Here is a 14,297-nt window from a genome sequence, read left to right as displayed (position 1 = left end):
ATATTCGTTTAATAAGTAAGTCTTCGTTTTGTATCCTTGGCCACTTTTGTGGCACTCTGGGTTCATTCCAGCATCCCTGCAGCTGCTACCAGCTGTGCTTTTACCCAAAGGGAATTAAGTGCTTCTGTCACCTAGGCACAGGATGGAGGAGGAGGAATAAGGGAGGGTAGAGCCCAGGGGAGCAAGATGAAACAAACAAGAGAGACGATCGGAGGGAGAAAAGAGTGGGGGGTGGGCGGGAGATCCTGTACCTCAGTGTGCTCCCCACCCTGTTCAGAGGTCTTGGCATCATGTGCAAACAGCTCTATTGGAGTCCTGGGACCACTCTTACCCTTGGAATTCAATTAGAAGAAGGTTTTGGAAAAGAGAGCAAGAGCCAGCCACATTTCCGTCAGGTTAGTCACATCGTAATTCACAGCTTAATATCCACATCACAGTGTATCCAGTTAAAGGGCAAATAACCACTTTCTTGTGGTGCTGGCCCAAAGGAATTATGTTAAGGGCTTTAGTTAAACCCAGAAACCCCTATGAATTAGGCAGGTGGGCAGCAATTTAGCCAGTGTCAGCCCTATCGGCATGTGATTTACATCAGGCCAGTTATATATAATAAACAACTTGCTATTGCTCGAGGAATATCCATGGCAGAAAACTAACTTGTACAGTAAAACTCAGCTCAAGGCAGGGGGAGCCTCACAGTTTAAGACCGTTATTGGACTATAGTATGCTATACATTTATATACAGTACAGCAAGTGTAATGTTAGTGCATTTCCCTTTTTCCCTAGATACAGTACTGTGTGCTGTGATCATCAATACAACAGTAATCTCTCTTAACCTTACTCTTATTAAAAGAATAGCCCCTTTTACTAAAGGGGAATTATAAGCAGTAACTCATCCGTACAGTGCAAGCAACTATATATCAGGCAAGGCTGTGCTGCACATTATGACAGGCTTTATAGCAGTGACTAATAGCTGATACATAGCATCGCAAATCTAAGTGACAGCCACTGGATCCTGGTTCCTAGGAAAGTAGCCAGATATACAGCATTGTGTTCCCCCCTACCCCCTTTTTAGATGTAATTTTCATTATTCACACAATTCCTGTTCCCACCATTTCTTCCATTTCCTCCATTCAAGCTCAGGTCTGGTCAGCCACAATGGCAAAACCTGTATGGCTGTTATTATCCTTTGTATGTAACCACTCTAATGATGGTCTGTTCCACATTCTGTACTTAATTTGCTTAAAAAACACAGTTTCAGACAGAAGGTATGGCCAGCGCTCCCTAGGTAAGCCTCCTGGCCTGCTGAGCTTCAGCTCAGCCACAATCATTCATTACACCAAATAGTTATCTGATATTTCAGTGGTTAGAGGATGATCCATTGTTGAGTGGTCTGGCCCTGCTAGTATCATTCATGGCAGTGATCCCCAACCAGTGGTTCGTGAGCAACATGTTGCATGAACCAGTCCCTTGGATGTTGCCCCTCGTGGCTTTAAAGTAGGTGCCCATTTTTGAAATACTGACTTGGAGGCAAGTTTAAGTTGTGTAAAGCCAAACCGAGCCTTCTATTGGCTGCCAGTCCCCATAGGGGCAACAAATGGCCAATTATAGCTCTTATTTGCACCCCCAGTAACTTTTTCCATGCTTGTGTTGCTCCCCAACACTTTTTCCATTTGAATGTTGCTTAAGGGTATAACAGGTTGGGGATCTCTGATTTATGGGGATCCAGTGTGGGAAAGGGCAGTTAAAGCATTCTGAGCATTTAGGGCAATGAAGCAGTGTCTGAGTGATTGGTCCTGCTGCTGCCAGTGTGTCTATGTACAGATTCAGTCAACATAAACAAAAATCTTCAGCACACCACTTACATACATGTTCTCAGAGGGTGCTTGACTTCCACAGCCACTCCCAAGGCTTTTTTCCATGTATCTCTGCAAAAGGGAAGAAGCACTCCAGTGTGTCGGCAATGCCTTTAAATCATTTATTTGCAGAAATGGACAAACACTGCACCTGAAGAAGGGGTCACCCCCGAAAGCTTGTGCTGTTTGTCCATTTCTGCAAATAAATGATTTAAAGGCATTGCCGACACACTGGAGTGCTTCTTCCCTTTTGCAAAGATATATGTACAGATTCAGCCCCAGATCTTTGCTTTCTTGTCATACCCTTTATCATCTCTTTATCATTCAATAATCTCTTGATAACAAGACAACTGGGCATGGACAGCGGCAGCAGCTGACTAATATATAAGGCCAGGCAAAGTAAGAGCAAAAGCAGCAGCCATGGCTTGCTCAGGAGCTGGGAATTCTGATGCTATATAATTGTTTGTGTCCTGCCCTGAGTGACTTATATCTTATCCCTTTCTCTGTTCCTCCCATTCTGTGTTCCTTTGCAGAAGGTTGGAGTTTGTGGCCCCCCTGACCCGCAGGTGCGTTGCCCATCTGTCATCGAGTTTGGTAAATACGAGATCCAGACCTGGTATTCCTCTCCATATCCACAGGAGTACACAAGGTAAGAGCAAAAATTGGCAGCATGACTTGAACGTTAACCTTATTTAGCCATAAACATCAGCACAGGAGTTTTGTGCATGAAACAGCTCAGCCTTTGTTATGAATGTTATTTTCATTGCCAAAAGAGACTGAAGTCTCTGTTGAGAAAAGTATAAAGAGTATAAAACAATCATGTTTACAGGCATCTATTTCTCTAAGGCTGGTAGCAAATGTGGCTTATAGTCCAACAGCATTATTCTAGCTGGCAGTTAAGCACCCAAAACTGCCCATGCCGCCTGGAACAGGCAGAAATTTGCTTATGAGCAGCCGTAAGCTGTGGTTTCTATTATAGCAAGTGACAGAAAGCATGGGCAGATAAGGGTGCTTCTCTATGATGTTGGTATATGTGGTTTCTGTATGTGAGTGGATAGATAGGTCAGTGTGGGTCTGTATGTGAGTGGATAGATAGGTCAGTGGGGGTCTGTATGTGAGGGGATAGATAGGTCAGTGGGGGTCTGTATGTGAGGGGATAGATAGGTCAGTGGGGGTCTGTATGTGAGGGGATAGATAGGTCAGTGGGGGTCTGTATGTGAGTGGATAGATAGGACAGTGTGGGTCTGTATATGAGTGGATAGATAGGTCAGTATGGGTCTGTATGTGAGTGGATAGATAGGTCAGTATGGGTCTGTATGTGAGTGTATAGATAGGTCAGTGTGGGTCTGTATGTGAGGGGATAGATAGGTCAGTATGGGTCTGTATGTGAGTGGATAGATAGGTCAGTGTGGGTCTGTAGGTGAGTGGATAGATAGGTCAGTGTGGGTCTGTAGGTGAGTGGATAGATAGGTCAGTGTGGGTCTGTAGGTGAGTGGATAGATAGGTCAGTGTGGGTCTGTAGGTGAGTGGATAGATAGGTCAGTGTGGGTCTGTAGGTGAGTGGATAGATAGGTCAGTGTGGGTCTGTATGTGAGTGGATAGATAGGTCAGTGTGGGTCTGTATGTGAGTGGATAGATAGGTCAGTGTGGGTCTGTATGTGAGTGGATAGATAGTATCGGTTATTGATTGCTTTATATGTTACTCTGTATGTCCAATGTATGTAACCCACTTATTGTACAGCGCTGCGGAATATGTTGGCGCTTTATAAATAAATGTTAATATAATCTAATAGGTCAGTATGGGTTTGTGTATGTGAGTGGATAGATAGGTCAGTGGATAGATAGGTCAGTGTGGGTCTGTATGTGAGTGGATAGGTCAGTATGGGTTTGTCTGTGCTGGGTTTATTTGGAAGGGTTGAAATTGATGGACTCTTGTCTTTTTTTAACCCTATGTAACTATGTAGAATGTGCCCTATATTTCTTCAGCCCAATAACAGCAGCAAGATTTCAAGTATAGGTCTGGTTATTGCTCATAAACATGTGATGCCTTGATACTAAAGGCCCTATAGCATTGGGGGCCAGATTGACATGTTTTATGAGTCCAGTCTGCAAGAAAATCTGGGATAAACACAGAACTATGTATCTGCCACCTGCTGCAGTATAGCCCAGGCCTGGCTCACCCATGCACGTCCGTCCTGCTGCAGTGACACAATCGATTCACTCATGAATAGCCTATCCTGCTTGCGTCTATCTGCAGAGTAACACTGGTCCAATATTTTTTCCTCTTACTGCAGTGTCATTGTGACCCCCCCCCCCCCCCCCCCCACCGTCATATTAACCTGGCAACAGAAATCCCATATACCTGTGTCTGTCTTTGGTTTTCCCATATACATCCATATAATATTCAGTGTAATTATTGCACAAAGAAGCTATTTATCTTCCATGTAATGTAGTCTGATATATGGCAGTGGTACATTGTGCAGGGATATGGTAGCCTATTGCTGTGTTGTAAGCAGCGAGTGAATCCAACCTTATGTTTCCATCCTCTGCAGGCTTCCCAAGCTGTACTTGTGTGAGTTCTGTCTCCGATACATGAAAAGCCGCACAATGCTTCAGCAGCACACGAAGAAATGCAATTGGTTCCACCCACCTGCCAATGAGATTTACCGCAAGGACAACCTTTCCGTCTTTGAGGTACGTAGGTCACAGTGACAGTAGCGGCGCCACAGGAGCGCACACGGCTGTACCAATGTGTTACACTCCTGAGTGCTATCTGTTTCCCTGGCCCTCTTCCCTGTTCTTTTGCCAGTGATGCACAAAGTTTTCATGTAAGCGTTTCCTTGTGCATCTTGTACTTCATTGTTCTTTCTAGGACTTCTCTGTCCCGAGTGTCTGTGTCGGCACCAGCTTTCTTTCTGCTTGTCTTTGCATTTTGTCCGAAGCTCTTGTGTTTGCTGCTTCAGTCCTTCCTTTGTTCCGGGCTTTAATCATCCGCTTCCAGTACCTCACTGCATTGTTCTCTGGGCTTTGTTTGCTTCCTTTTATTCATCCTCCGTTTGGTACTGTGTCACCTTTATGCCAAAGCCACAAATGGGCAGAAATAAGGTGCGGGGGGGGGGGGGGGGAGAAAGAGGTGAAACTGCTCAGTATTGGATTATATGTTCCTATTAACATTTCTTTAGGTGGATGGAAAGGTGAGCACCATCTACTGCCAAAACCTCTGCCTTCTGGCCAAGCTCTTCCTCGACCACAAGACCCTCTATTATGACGTGGAGCCCTTTCTCTTCTATGTGCTGACCCAGAATGACTCGAAAGGCTGCCATCTTGTTGGATATTTCTCCAAGGTGAGGGAAAGGGGCTGTTTGCTGTGCACCTGTGTTTTTCTCACTAAGGAAGAACGTCCCCTGATTCAGCTTCTTCCCAAAGTAGGTTACGCGTAGTTCCAGCTACCTTCAAAGCCAGATGGCAAGCAAATGGATGAATAATGAGGAGCCCTGATACGATAGTGCTGTGGCAGTGTTCTTAAAGGGACCCCCTCACTTTAATTTTTCAAATTTTTTTTTTTTTTTTTTTTATGTTAATAGTTGATTGTATTCATATATGTTTAAAGGGGTGGTTCACCTTCAGATTAACTTTTATTATGTTATAAAATGGACAGTTCTTATCAACTTTTCAACTGTTCTTTATTTTTTAGTTAAATTATTTGCCACCTTCTAACCATTTTCAGCTTTCAAATTCCCAATGGCCCATAACATATAGCAACAGAGATAACACCCTGTTAAAATCCATGGAAAATGGCATTGTTGCAAAAGCTCTAGATAAGAAAATCAGCCTTCCCAGCACTCTTATCTCTCTCATCTAGATAATCAGCAATGCCCGGGAGATGGCTGCTTCAATAGGCTCCTTCGATTCTGGTTGTTTGGTGACCCTAGCATTTAGTAGCAAAGGTTCCACGTGCCAGGTTTCTGCGCTGCTAAGGAATGCAGGGTGGCGTGTCAGTGCCAGCAGTCGGAGATGACCCTGCTCTAATTGTACGGCAGATTCCAAGTCTATAGAATGACATGCCAGAAGCTCTACATCAGAGGCTTCCACGGGGTTCTAATGACTTGGTGAATGCAGAAAGCTGTGTCCTAGAGAATATGAAAGGCTTTAGGGCTCTTTAGTCAGGCTTCAGAATTCTAAATAAGGCTGGTTCCCAGGAGTTCTCTCTTTGTGGCTATAGCAGCATGAAGCTCATCTTTCATCCTTATAATCAGCAGTGAGCTGCAAGCTTCAGAGGGTTCGTGCCAGTGCTGATGACACCGGCCTGTAATCACCCGTCTGAAATCCCAGCGTAAAAATGTCTCTCATCTCCCACCCAAAAGTGACATTTTGTGGACTAATAGGGAATTTTGTTGCAATGCCTACATTCTGCACCCCATACGCAGCTGTGTTGCATGCAAGCAGTGGTCCATTACAGATCCATACAAGTCCATTACAAACTCCATGGATATACACTTAATTACAAATGCAGATTATTGTGCTCATGGTAAGTCGTAATGCAAGCAAGGGCTGGCCAATAGGCAAATGCAAGGTTAAAGAGAAATTGTACAACTGTGATTGGCATAAAATCCTCAGACTGCGCCCTCTGGTGGCCAGACTTGCTTAAACGTGCAAGAATTAGGTCCATTTCTTAGAGGGCCACAGAGTGCTCTTCCTGTTTAAGGTTGCTAGGGCAACTACCTTGTTTAAAATCTTGGTTGCTGATGAAAAAAAATGGAAAAACTTGAAACCCACAGCACAATATGCAGATCAGTTGCAGAGTCTATTGTGATACATATATAAAGGTGAATATTGCCTTTAAGAATGAGCAGCTTCTGCTTCAGCACCCTACTATGAGAAACCCTCCTACCCCCCTCCTCCTATAAAATAAAGCCTTCCCCACTAACCCGTTTATCCGGTCCATAGAAGCCATGTATGTGATTCTTGTATAATACTGGGCCTGATCCACGCTCTGATGCATCTTTGTGTTTCCCTTCCATCCCCAGGAGAAGCACTGCCAGCAGAAGTACAACGTGTCCTGCATCATGATTCTTCCACAGTACCAGAGAAAAGGATACGGCCGCTTCCTTATAGACTTCAGTAAGTAAGGGGGGGGAGGGGACATACTTGTTAACACTATATGGGAGCTGTTTGCTTAGATGTATTCCACTGCTTTAGAAGCGCTTTATGCAAACGTTACTCTCCATATGTCCCCTTCATTGACATCCAGGACTGGTTTCATAGAGTGTCTAGAAGTGCAGACATTCTCTCCAAATATTACCTGGCTTTTAGGCTGGATCCCTATCCAAGGCACTGTGCCCCGCTGGGGGAGAGCCCAAGCTCCCTGCATTACTGAAGGCATCGGCTTCTTACTGATGTATGATCCAATGTATAGTAATGCACAACACCTTTGCTATTTCCTCCTAGGTTACCTACTTTCTAAACGAGAGGGGCAAGCAGGATCCCCAGAAAAGCCACTTTCCGATCTGGGTCGGCTCTCTTACATGGCGTACTGGAAAAGTGTGGTACTTGAGTGTTTACATCACAACCGAGAGCACCAGCTAAGCATCAAAAGGCTCACCAAGCTGACTGGTATCTGCCCCCAGGACATTGCGGCCACGTTGCACCAACTACGTATGCTGGAACTTCGTGGAGACCGGTGAGCTCCTGCTGCTGCTGTTATACTTATTTGGGGCTTCCTTGTTGCTTCTTTTTCTTTAAATTCACTGGGGAATGTAATCCCCCACCCCTTACCAATGCGTTATATGCTTATCTGTTTGTCCTCTTCTTCGTACAGCGTTGTGTTGGTTCGTCGGGAACAACAAATTCAGACACACATGAGTCGTTTGCAGGCCCGGCCGCGGGAAGTAGAGGTGGATCCAGAAGCTTTGAGATGGACACCTGTTATTGTCACCAACTCTGTGGTCTCGGATGAAGAGGAAGCGGAATCTGAAGAAGAAGAGGATGAGGAGGAGGAGGAGGATGAAGAACAAAGAAGTCCTCTGAAAGACAACAGTGTGAGTATGGCAGACTGTGTAACCATACTGCTAGCCTGCTCTTCTGTTCTTAGTCTTGTTCAGTCACTTACCTGCTATACATTGAATGATGTGATATGAACGAAATCACTGATTTAGGCTCTGAGCTGGGCCTTCCCTTGGTAGCCATAGTCTAGCTCGGGGATCCCCAAACTTTATACATGTGAGCCACATTTAAATGGAAAAAGTGTTTGGGAGCAACACAAGCATTAAAAATGTACCTGGGGGTGCCAATGAGCTATAATTGCCTACTTATTAGCCCCTGTGTGGACTAGCAGCCTACAGAAGGCTCTTTTTGACATTATATTTGGTTTTTATGCAACCAAAACTTACCAGAAGTTCAAAAATAAGTAGATGCTTTGAGGCCACGGGGAGCAACATCCAAGGGGTTGGGAAGCAACATGCTATTCATGAGCCACTGGTTGGGGATCACTGGTCTAGCTCATACTTATTTTAAATAAACATACTTACCTTACAGTTTAATGTTAATGGGGAGGGAAGTAAAGTTTTATGTGTACAAATCAGAAACCTGGTTGTGTGAAATGAATAATGATAAAGCTGGAAACATTGCGGTTAATTATCTCCCTCCCTCCCTCCTTAGCAACAGGTTTTGAGAAGCATCTCAAGAGAGTTTGAAAGAGAAACCTGTCCTGTTTTGGAAAAGGAGAAGAGCCCACCTACGCTCCGTCCTTCCTCCCCAAACTCTCGTTTTCCGAACCCACGCCAATTGCAGGATTTGCTTCGGGATAGCTTGCCTGCCAATAGTCAGCCTCCCGGAAGAGGCCGAAGAGGGAGACGTGGGCGGCGGGGTAGAGGCTTTGGGTCTTCCAGTCGTGCTGCGGACCTTTTAAGACTGCTTGCCAGGGAACCCCCAGGGCCCCCTAGGCGAAATGGGGAGAGGGGCCGCTCTGGATCACGAAGGGGCAGGCTGAAGAGACTGGCTGATCCCATGCTCCGTAGAGACTTCTTAGAGCAACAGGAAAGGCTGGCTCAGCGCTTCGAAAGCGAACATCCACAGCTAAGGCGCTTCAGTGAAAGCAGTGAAGAGGAAGATGAAGATGAAGAAGAGGAGAATCACAGCCTGCGCTCTGATTCCCCACCCATCCTAACCAAGCCCACTCTCAAACGCAAGGTGGGACTTATTATGAAACCAAGAATTATGGCTAGAGTATAAATGTTTCTAATGGAAATATATCATTCATAATTAGGACTTAGCTTTCTAATTAAGGAAGATAAAGTAGGGGGGTGTACCGTTTTTAGTGCATTCCCTATTTTTATGTAGTGTTAAATTGTGTTTTTTACTCTCATTACGAATACATTTCCACAACTGTGATTTGGAAGTGACCTCACTGATGCAGTGCCATTAATGTGAATACAGCATTATAGTGTGTACCCAAAAGTCTGTGCAAACACACTCGGGCTCATTTAGCAGCACTGGGCAGTAACCCATAGCAACATATTAGTGATTGCTTTTTTCATCCAGTTGCAGGTTGAAAAGTTATTGCAACAATTTGATTGGTCCCCTCTGGTTACTGCTCATGGGGAAAATTTGCCCTGTGTTGATAAATGTCCCCACAGTGTGTAGCTGCTGAGGTGCCAGGCACCAGCATTGCCATGGTTCTGGTTCCAAGGCTGGCATACATGCTCAATGTATGTATAATACAGTTCTGTCTGGACCTTATGCTCATTTTGGGGGAATTTCCCATAATTCTGAAGTGCAGATAACCTAAAATATTCACAACTGCCCTTTTTGACCTGCCCATTTCATTGTTTTACTATTTGCTATGTACATAGGTCCTATGGGTCCCAGCATGGCATCATATAAGGATGCAGCCCTAATAGCTTACCTTAAACTTATTGCTAAGTCCGTACTCCTCACAAGACTGACAGCCCATTCTCTCCTTTGTGTCAGAAGCCCGGAGCACACAGAAGACGTCGCGTCCGAAGGCGTAAGCACCACCACAACAGCAGCGTAGTGACAGAGACTATTTCTGAGACTACCCAGGTTCTAGATGAGCCCTTCGATGACTCTGACTCGGAGCGTCAAATGCCAAGACTAGAGCCCGAAGAGGAGGGCAGTGGCCGTGATACTCCTTTCTCTCCCAGCTACTTCCCTTACCTCACTCCATACCCCCTGCTGAGGCATAACCGACCACTGGGCAAGAGCAGATCAAACACAGAGCAAGCCCAGGGTAAGTGTGGGTTTCGGGGAAGTAGGTTAAACGCTCATAAATCTGTATGATCCTGCTGCTGTAAAACCGTTCTCCTCTGACTGCTTGTTTTATTTGTCATTTTAGGGTCGGCAGTACAGCCTACTGTCTCTAGCATGCGTTCCACAGAGGGGTCGGCCTCCTTACCAGATTCCTGTAATCCTGCACCTGTCAAGAAGAAGGGGTGGCCTAAGGGTAAAAGCAGAAAACCTCTGCATTGGAAGAAACGTCCAGGACGGAAACCAGGTTTCAAATTAAATCGTGAGCCTCCACCACCAGTTCCCACTAGTCCTCCTCCTGCTAGGCCTGGGCGAAAGTCAAGAACCCGAGAGGAAGAGGAGGAGGAGGAGGAGGAAGAAGAAGAGCCTACCAGAGAAGAATCTCCAGAAAGAAAAGAGCCAGAGAAGGAAATTGTAGAAACTGTAACTGAAAAAGCTGCAGAAGAAGAACCTACCAATACTGTTGTGCAGCCGTCCTCTCCATCTGAGAGCAGTAGCTGTAGCGAAAGCTCATCCCGGGAGGTTGAAAATCACCCAGCGTCACCAGAAATGCCGGTGCAAACTGGGGAAGAACCTCAGGCTGTTACTGAAGAGGCTGAGCAAGAAGAAGAGGAGAGAACACCAGAGGAAAAGCCTGAAACAACAACTGTATCCAATCAGCAGGAAGATCAAGATGCAGATGATGAAGATGAGGGTGCAAAGGAGGCTGAGGAAGGGGAGGAATTAGAGCCAGAACTTGTACCCGAAGAGCCAGCACCACAGGAGCCTTGTGTAGTCAGTAGCAGCGAAGAAGACGACAAAGGGGATGGTGCACAGGAGGCAACAGAAGGGCCTGATCCTCCTTCCTGCTTAGAAGAGGCGGAGGAATGCCAAGAGAAAGTGGAAGAGGAGCAGAAAGAGGAAGAGGAGGAAGCAGAGGAGGTAATACCCCACACTGAGCTAGACCTGGAGACTGTGCAAGCTGTGCAGTCACTGACCCAGGAGGAGAGCAGTGAGCGTGATGATGGGACATATGGGGACTGTGAGGACGAGACGCTGACAGCATGTCAGACTTTGCAAAGTTTCACTCAGGCAGAGGAAGACCCCCAGCTAAGTTTATCTGAGGAGTGCCATCCTTCTGCCCACGACAGCCCTATATCCTCTGTCCACTCCCACCCCAGCCAGTCAGTGAGGTCAGCAAGCAGCCCAAGTGTTCCCCAAACTATGGAGAATAATGGAACTGGTGTGTACCCACAGATTAGCCCTGATGCAGGATCCCTCTCCGCTCCTTCTATACAGAACTTAGAGACCACCAGCCCCATGATGGATGTTCCTTCAGTGTCCGACCACTCTCAGCAGGTGGTGGACAGCGGTTTCAGTGACCTTGGTAGCATTGAGAGCACTACAGAGAACTATGAGAACCCCAGCAGTTATGACTCAAGCATGGGGGGTGGCAGCATTTCCTCGCAGAGCAGCTGTTCATATGCTAGCAACAGCAACGCTAATGGAGGAGGGGGCCTGCCATCCACGGCTAGCATGGCACAAAATGGGTGTGCCGTAAATCAGCAGATGGCTAGCATGGCAAGCATGTTACAGCCATCCCAAGCTTGCAGCATTAAGTCACCCCAGAGCTGTGCCTCGGAGCGACCCCCCAGCAGCAGTAACAATAACCAGCCACCACCCCCTCCTCCTCCCCCTCCACCATTGCCTCCACAACAGCCCCAGCCACCGCCCCAACAGCAGCAGCCCCCAATGTCACAGTGCAGCATGAACAACAGTTTTGGTCCCTCGCCAATGATCATGGAGATACCAGACCAGAGCAATGGCAGCAACCTCAGCATCTATCCAGGGGATTTTGGGGCGGGTGGTTACACCCAGCCTTCTGCCACCTTTAGCCTGGCAAAACTGCAGCAGCTCACCAACACTATCATGGACCCTCATGCTATGCCTTACAGCCATGCTCCGGCAGTCACCTCCTATGCAAACAGCGTGTCCCTTTCCAACGCGGGCCTTCCCCAACTCACCTCCTCCCACCCTCTAACTGGGGCACCCCAAGCACAAGCCACCATGACCCCCCCTCCTACCATGAACCTCCTTCAGTGCAACATGTCGGCGGGCAATCTCGGCATTCCACATAGCCAGCGTATTCAAAGCCAGATGCCTGTCAAGGGGCACATCTCCATCCGCTCCAAATCTGCCCCGCTTCCTGCTGCACCATCCCCTCACCAGCAGCAACTGTACGGACGCAGCACACCAGGCATGCAGTCGTCCGCCAGAGCACTCTCCGTCCAGCGGAGCATGAACATGGGCGTCAACCTCATGCCCACCTCCCCGTACAATGTTAACACCATGAACCCGCTCAATGCTATGGGCAGCTACCGCATGTCCCAGCCCATGGTCAACAGCTCCTATCATAGCAACGCAGCCTATATGAACCAGACGTCACAGTATCCCATGCAGGTTGGCATGGGCATGATGGGTGCCCAGGCCTACACCCAGCAACCTATGCAGCCGAATCCCCATGGAAATATGATGTACACACCTCCTCCGCACCACTCCTACATGAATTCCCCTGCAGTCCCCAAACAAACTCTAAACTCCCCCTATATGAGGAGATGAGGGGGCACCGGTGCCACCCAAAAGCGAGCCCGCCTGCCACTTACGTTCTCTTGCAGACTATAAATAAGGCCTTTTATACTGACAGGACTTTTATCCCCTCTCCCCTATATCCCTTGCTGTAGATTTAATATTATATGTTTTTTTTATTGTTATTTTATTTCCCCGTGCAAAAAAAATATAATTTTGTTGGGGTTTTCCTGATATTTTTGTTTTCTGTAGAAAGGTTCTTTTATTCACTCTGTCTCTTTCTCCAGTTTATACAAACGTTGGCGGAAAAAAATATTCCCCCCTCCCCCCCGACCCCCAGTTCCATTATTATTCTCATTTTTTTCGTTTTTTTACTATAATGGAAGCAAAAAAAGAAAAAAAATATAGCAGATATAAAAAGCAGCTCTAGCGGAAAATCGCACGGAAATAGGAAAAAAAAAAAATCTTGTTTTTAGAAATCGAGTTTAAAAGAAAATATTAAGAAAGACAAAAAAAAAAAAAAAAAAATATCTAACCCTGTAGCCTTATTGAGTCGCTGGCTGTAACCCAGCCGCGGCGAGCGTATATTTTCAACGTGCGTCCGCTCTTACTTCACGAATTGTGATATCCAAGTTGGGGGTGCTGAAGTGAAGAGATGTTTCCAAAGCCCAAAGGATGGGTAGAAGGGCATAATAACTGCCCTCCTTTATGGTTCAGTCCTGTCGCTGTATATCTCACACATTCTGGGGATACATGAAACGCGTAGGGGGCGGGGTCTGAGATACCCAGCTGCTTAGGCACGTGTGGCGCTCACTAGCAGGGTGCAGCTGCATCGTTTTTGGACGTGTTGAATAATCAAAAGGAATCTCTTTACGATTTCACCGTACGAAAACAATGCAGGGAGACATACTCAGTCCTGCTATTGAACGTTGCATGTTTTTGGGGACTGGGAGCTCCTTCTCCTTTACTGCCCCTCTGTCCCACTGTACAAGGGGGTAGTACTCATATCTCATTGTAAGAAGAAGCACTTATTCCCTACACAATGGCATTTTAGGAAGGACAGATCATGTATTCTCGGTCTTCCCCCCCCCCCCCCCCCAGTTCTGTTTGTTTGACCATCTTCTACTTCCTGCTTGATCATGTTTAAAGGACCAGTAACACCAAAAATGAAAATGATTAATTTGACCCGACATGCAGTTTTTCTATTCTGTATAATTATCAGCTCTTCTGTATGTGTGTGTATATATATATATATATATATATATATATATATATATATATATATATATATATATAATCAGCTCTTTCAGACCTTTTTTTTTTTTTTTTTTTTTTGTGTTCTCCGGACAAAGTCACCATGTTTTCAGTGAAAGTTTTAATTATGAATATTCAGAAACTGGCCCCAAAAGCCCTACCAGGAAATGTACATGTATTTTCTCACTTTCCAGTCAAGTAATTATGGGGCATTTTCATTGGCTGGTGTTACTGGCCTTTTCCATTTTTACTAATCTGGTTCCATTTTGTTCAAGCATTCCCTGCTAGGTGTGTGTGTTACCTGTGTGTGTGTATATTCACATGTTGCCATTCACACCTCTGTGTTCCATACGGAGAGTG

The 14,297-nt window shown here is 46.1% G+C and overlaps 1 protein-coding gene across 3 annotated transcripts in view; it reads left to right on the top strand.

The window, feature by feature from the left end:
- kat6a (K(lysine) acetyltransferase 6A) overlaps nt 1–13,317 on the top strand; it is a 32,385-nt gene extending 19,068 nt beyond the window's left edge. The window contains exons 9-17 of one of the 3 annotated variants that reach the window (XM_031899321.1): nt 2,387–2,502; nt 4,406–4,547; nt 5,036–5,197; nt 6,881–6,974; nt 7,302–7,533; nt 7,672–7,891; nt 8,517–9,041; nt 9,822–10,101; nt 10,207–13,317. In XM_031899321.1, the coding sequence (XP_031755181.1) occupies nt 2,387–2,502; nt 4,406–4,547; nt 5,036–5,197; nt 6,881–6,974; nt 7,302–7,533; nt 7,672–7,891; nt 8,517–9,041; nt 9,822–10,101; nt 10,207–12,716 (4,281 nt within the window). In that variant the 3' untranslated portion in view covers nt 12,717–13,317. Of the gene's footprint in view, nt 1–2,386; nt 2,503–4,405; nt 4,548–5,035; nt 5,198–6,880; nt 6,975–7,301; nt 7,534–7,671; nt 7,892–8,510; nt 9,042–9,821; nt 10,102–10,206 lie in introns of all 3 variants that reach the window. The other 2 variants (XM_031899320.1, XM_031899319.1) reach the window with 2 other exon arrangements.
- Nucleotides 13,318–14,297: the final 980 nt, after the last annotated feature.

The sequence above is a fragment of the Xenopus tropicalis genome, chromosome 3 (genome assembly GCF_000004195.4).
Source record: "Xenopus tropicalis strain Nigerian chromosome 3, UCB_Xtro_10.0, whole genome shotgun sequence".
NCBI lineage: Eukaryota > Metazoa > Chordata > Amphibia > Anura > Pipidae > Xenopus > Xenopus tropicalis.
The sequence above is the reverse complement of the archived record's forward strand: the minus strand, read 5'-3'. Positions and strand labels throughout refer to the sequence as shown.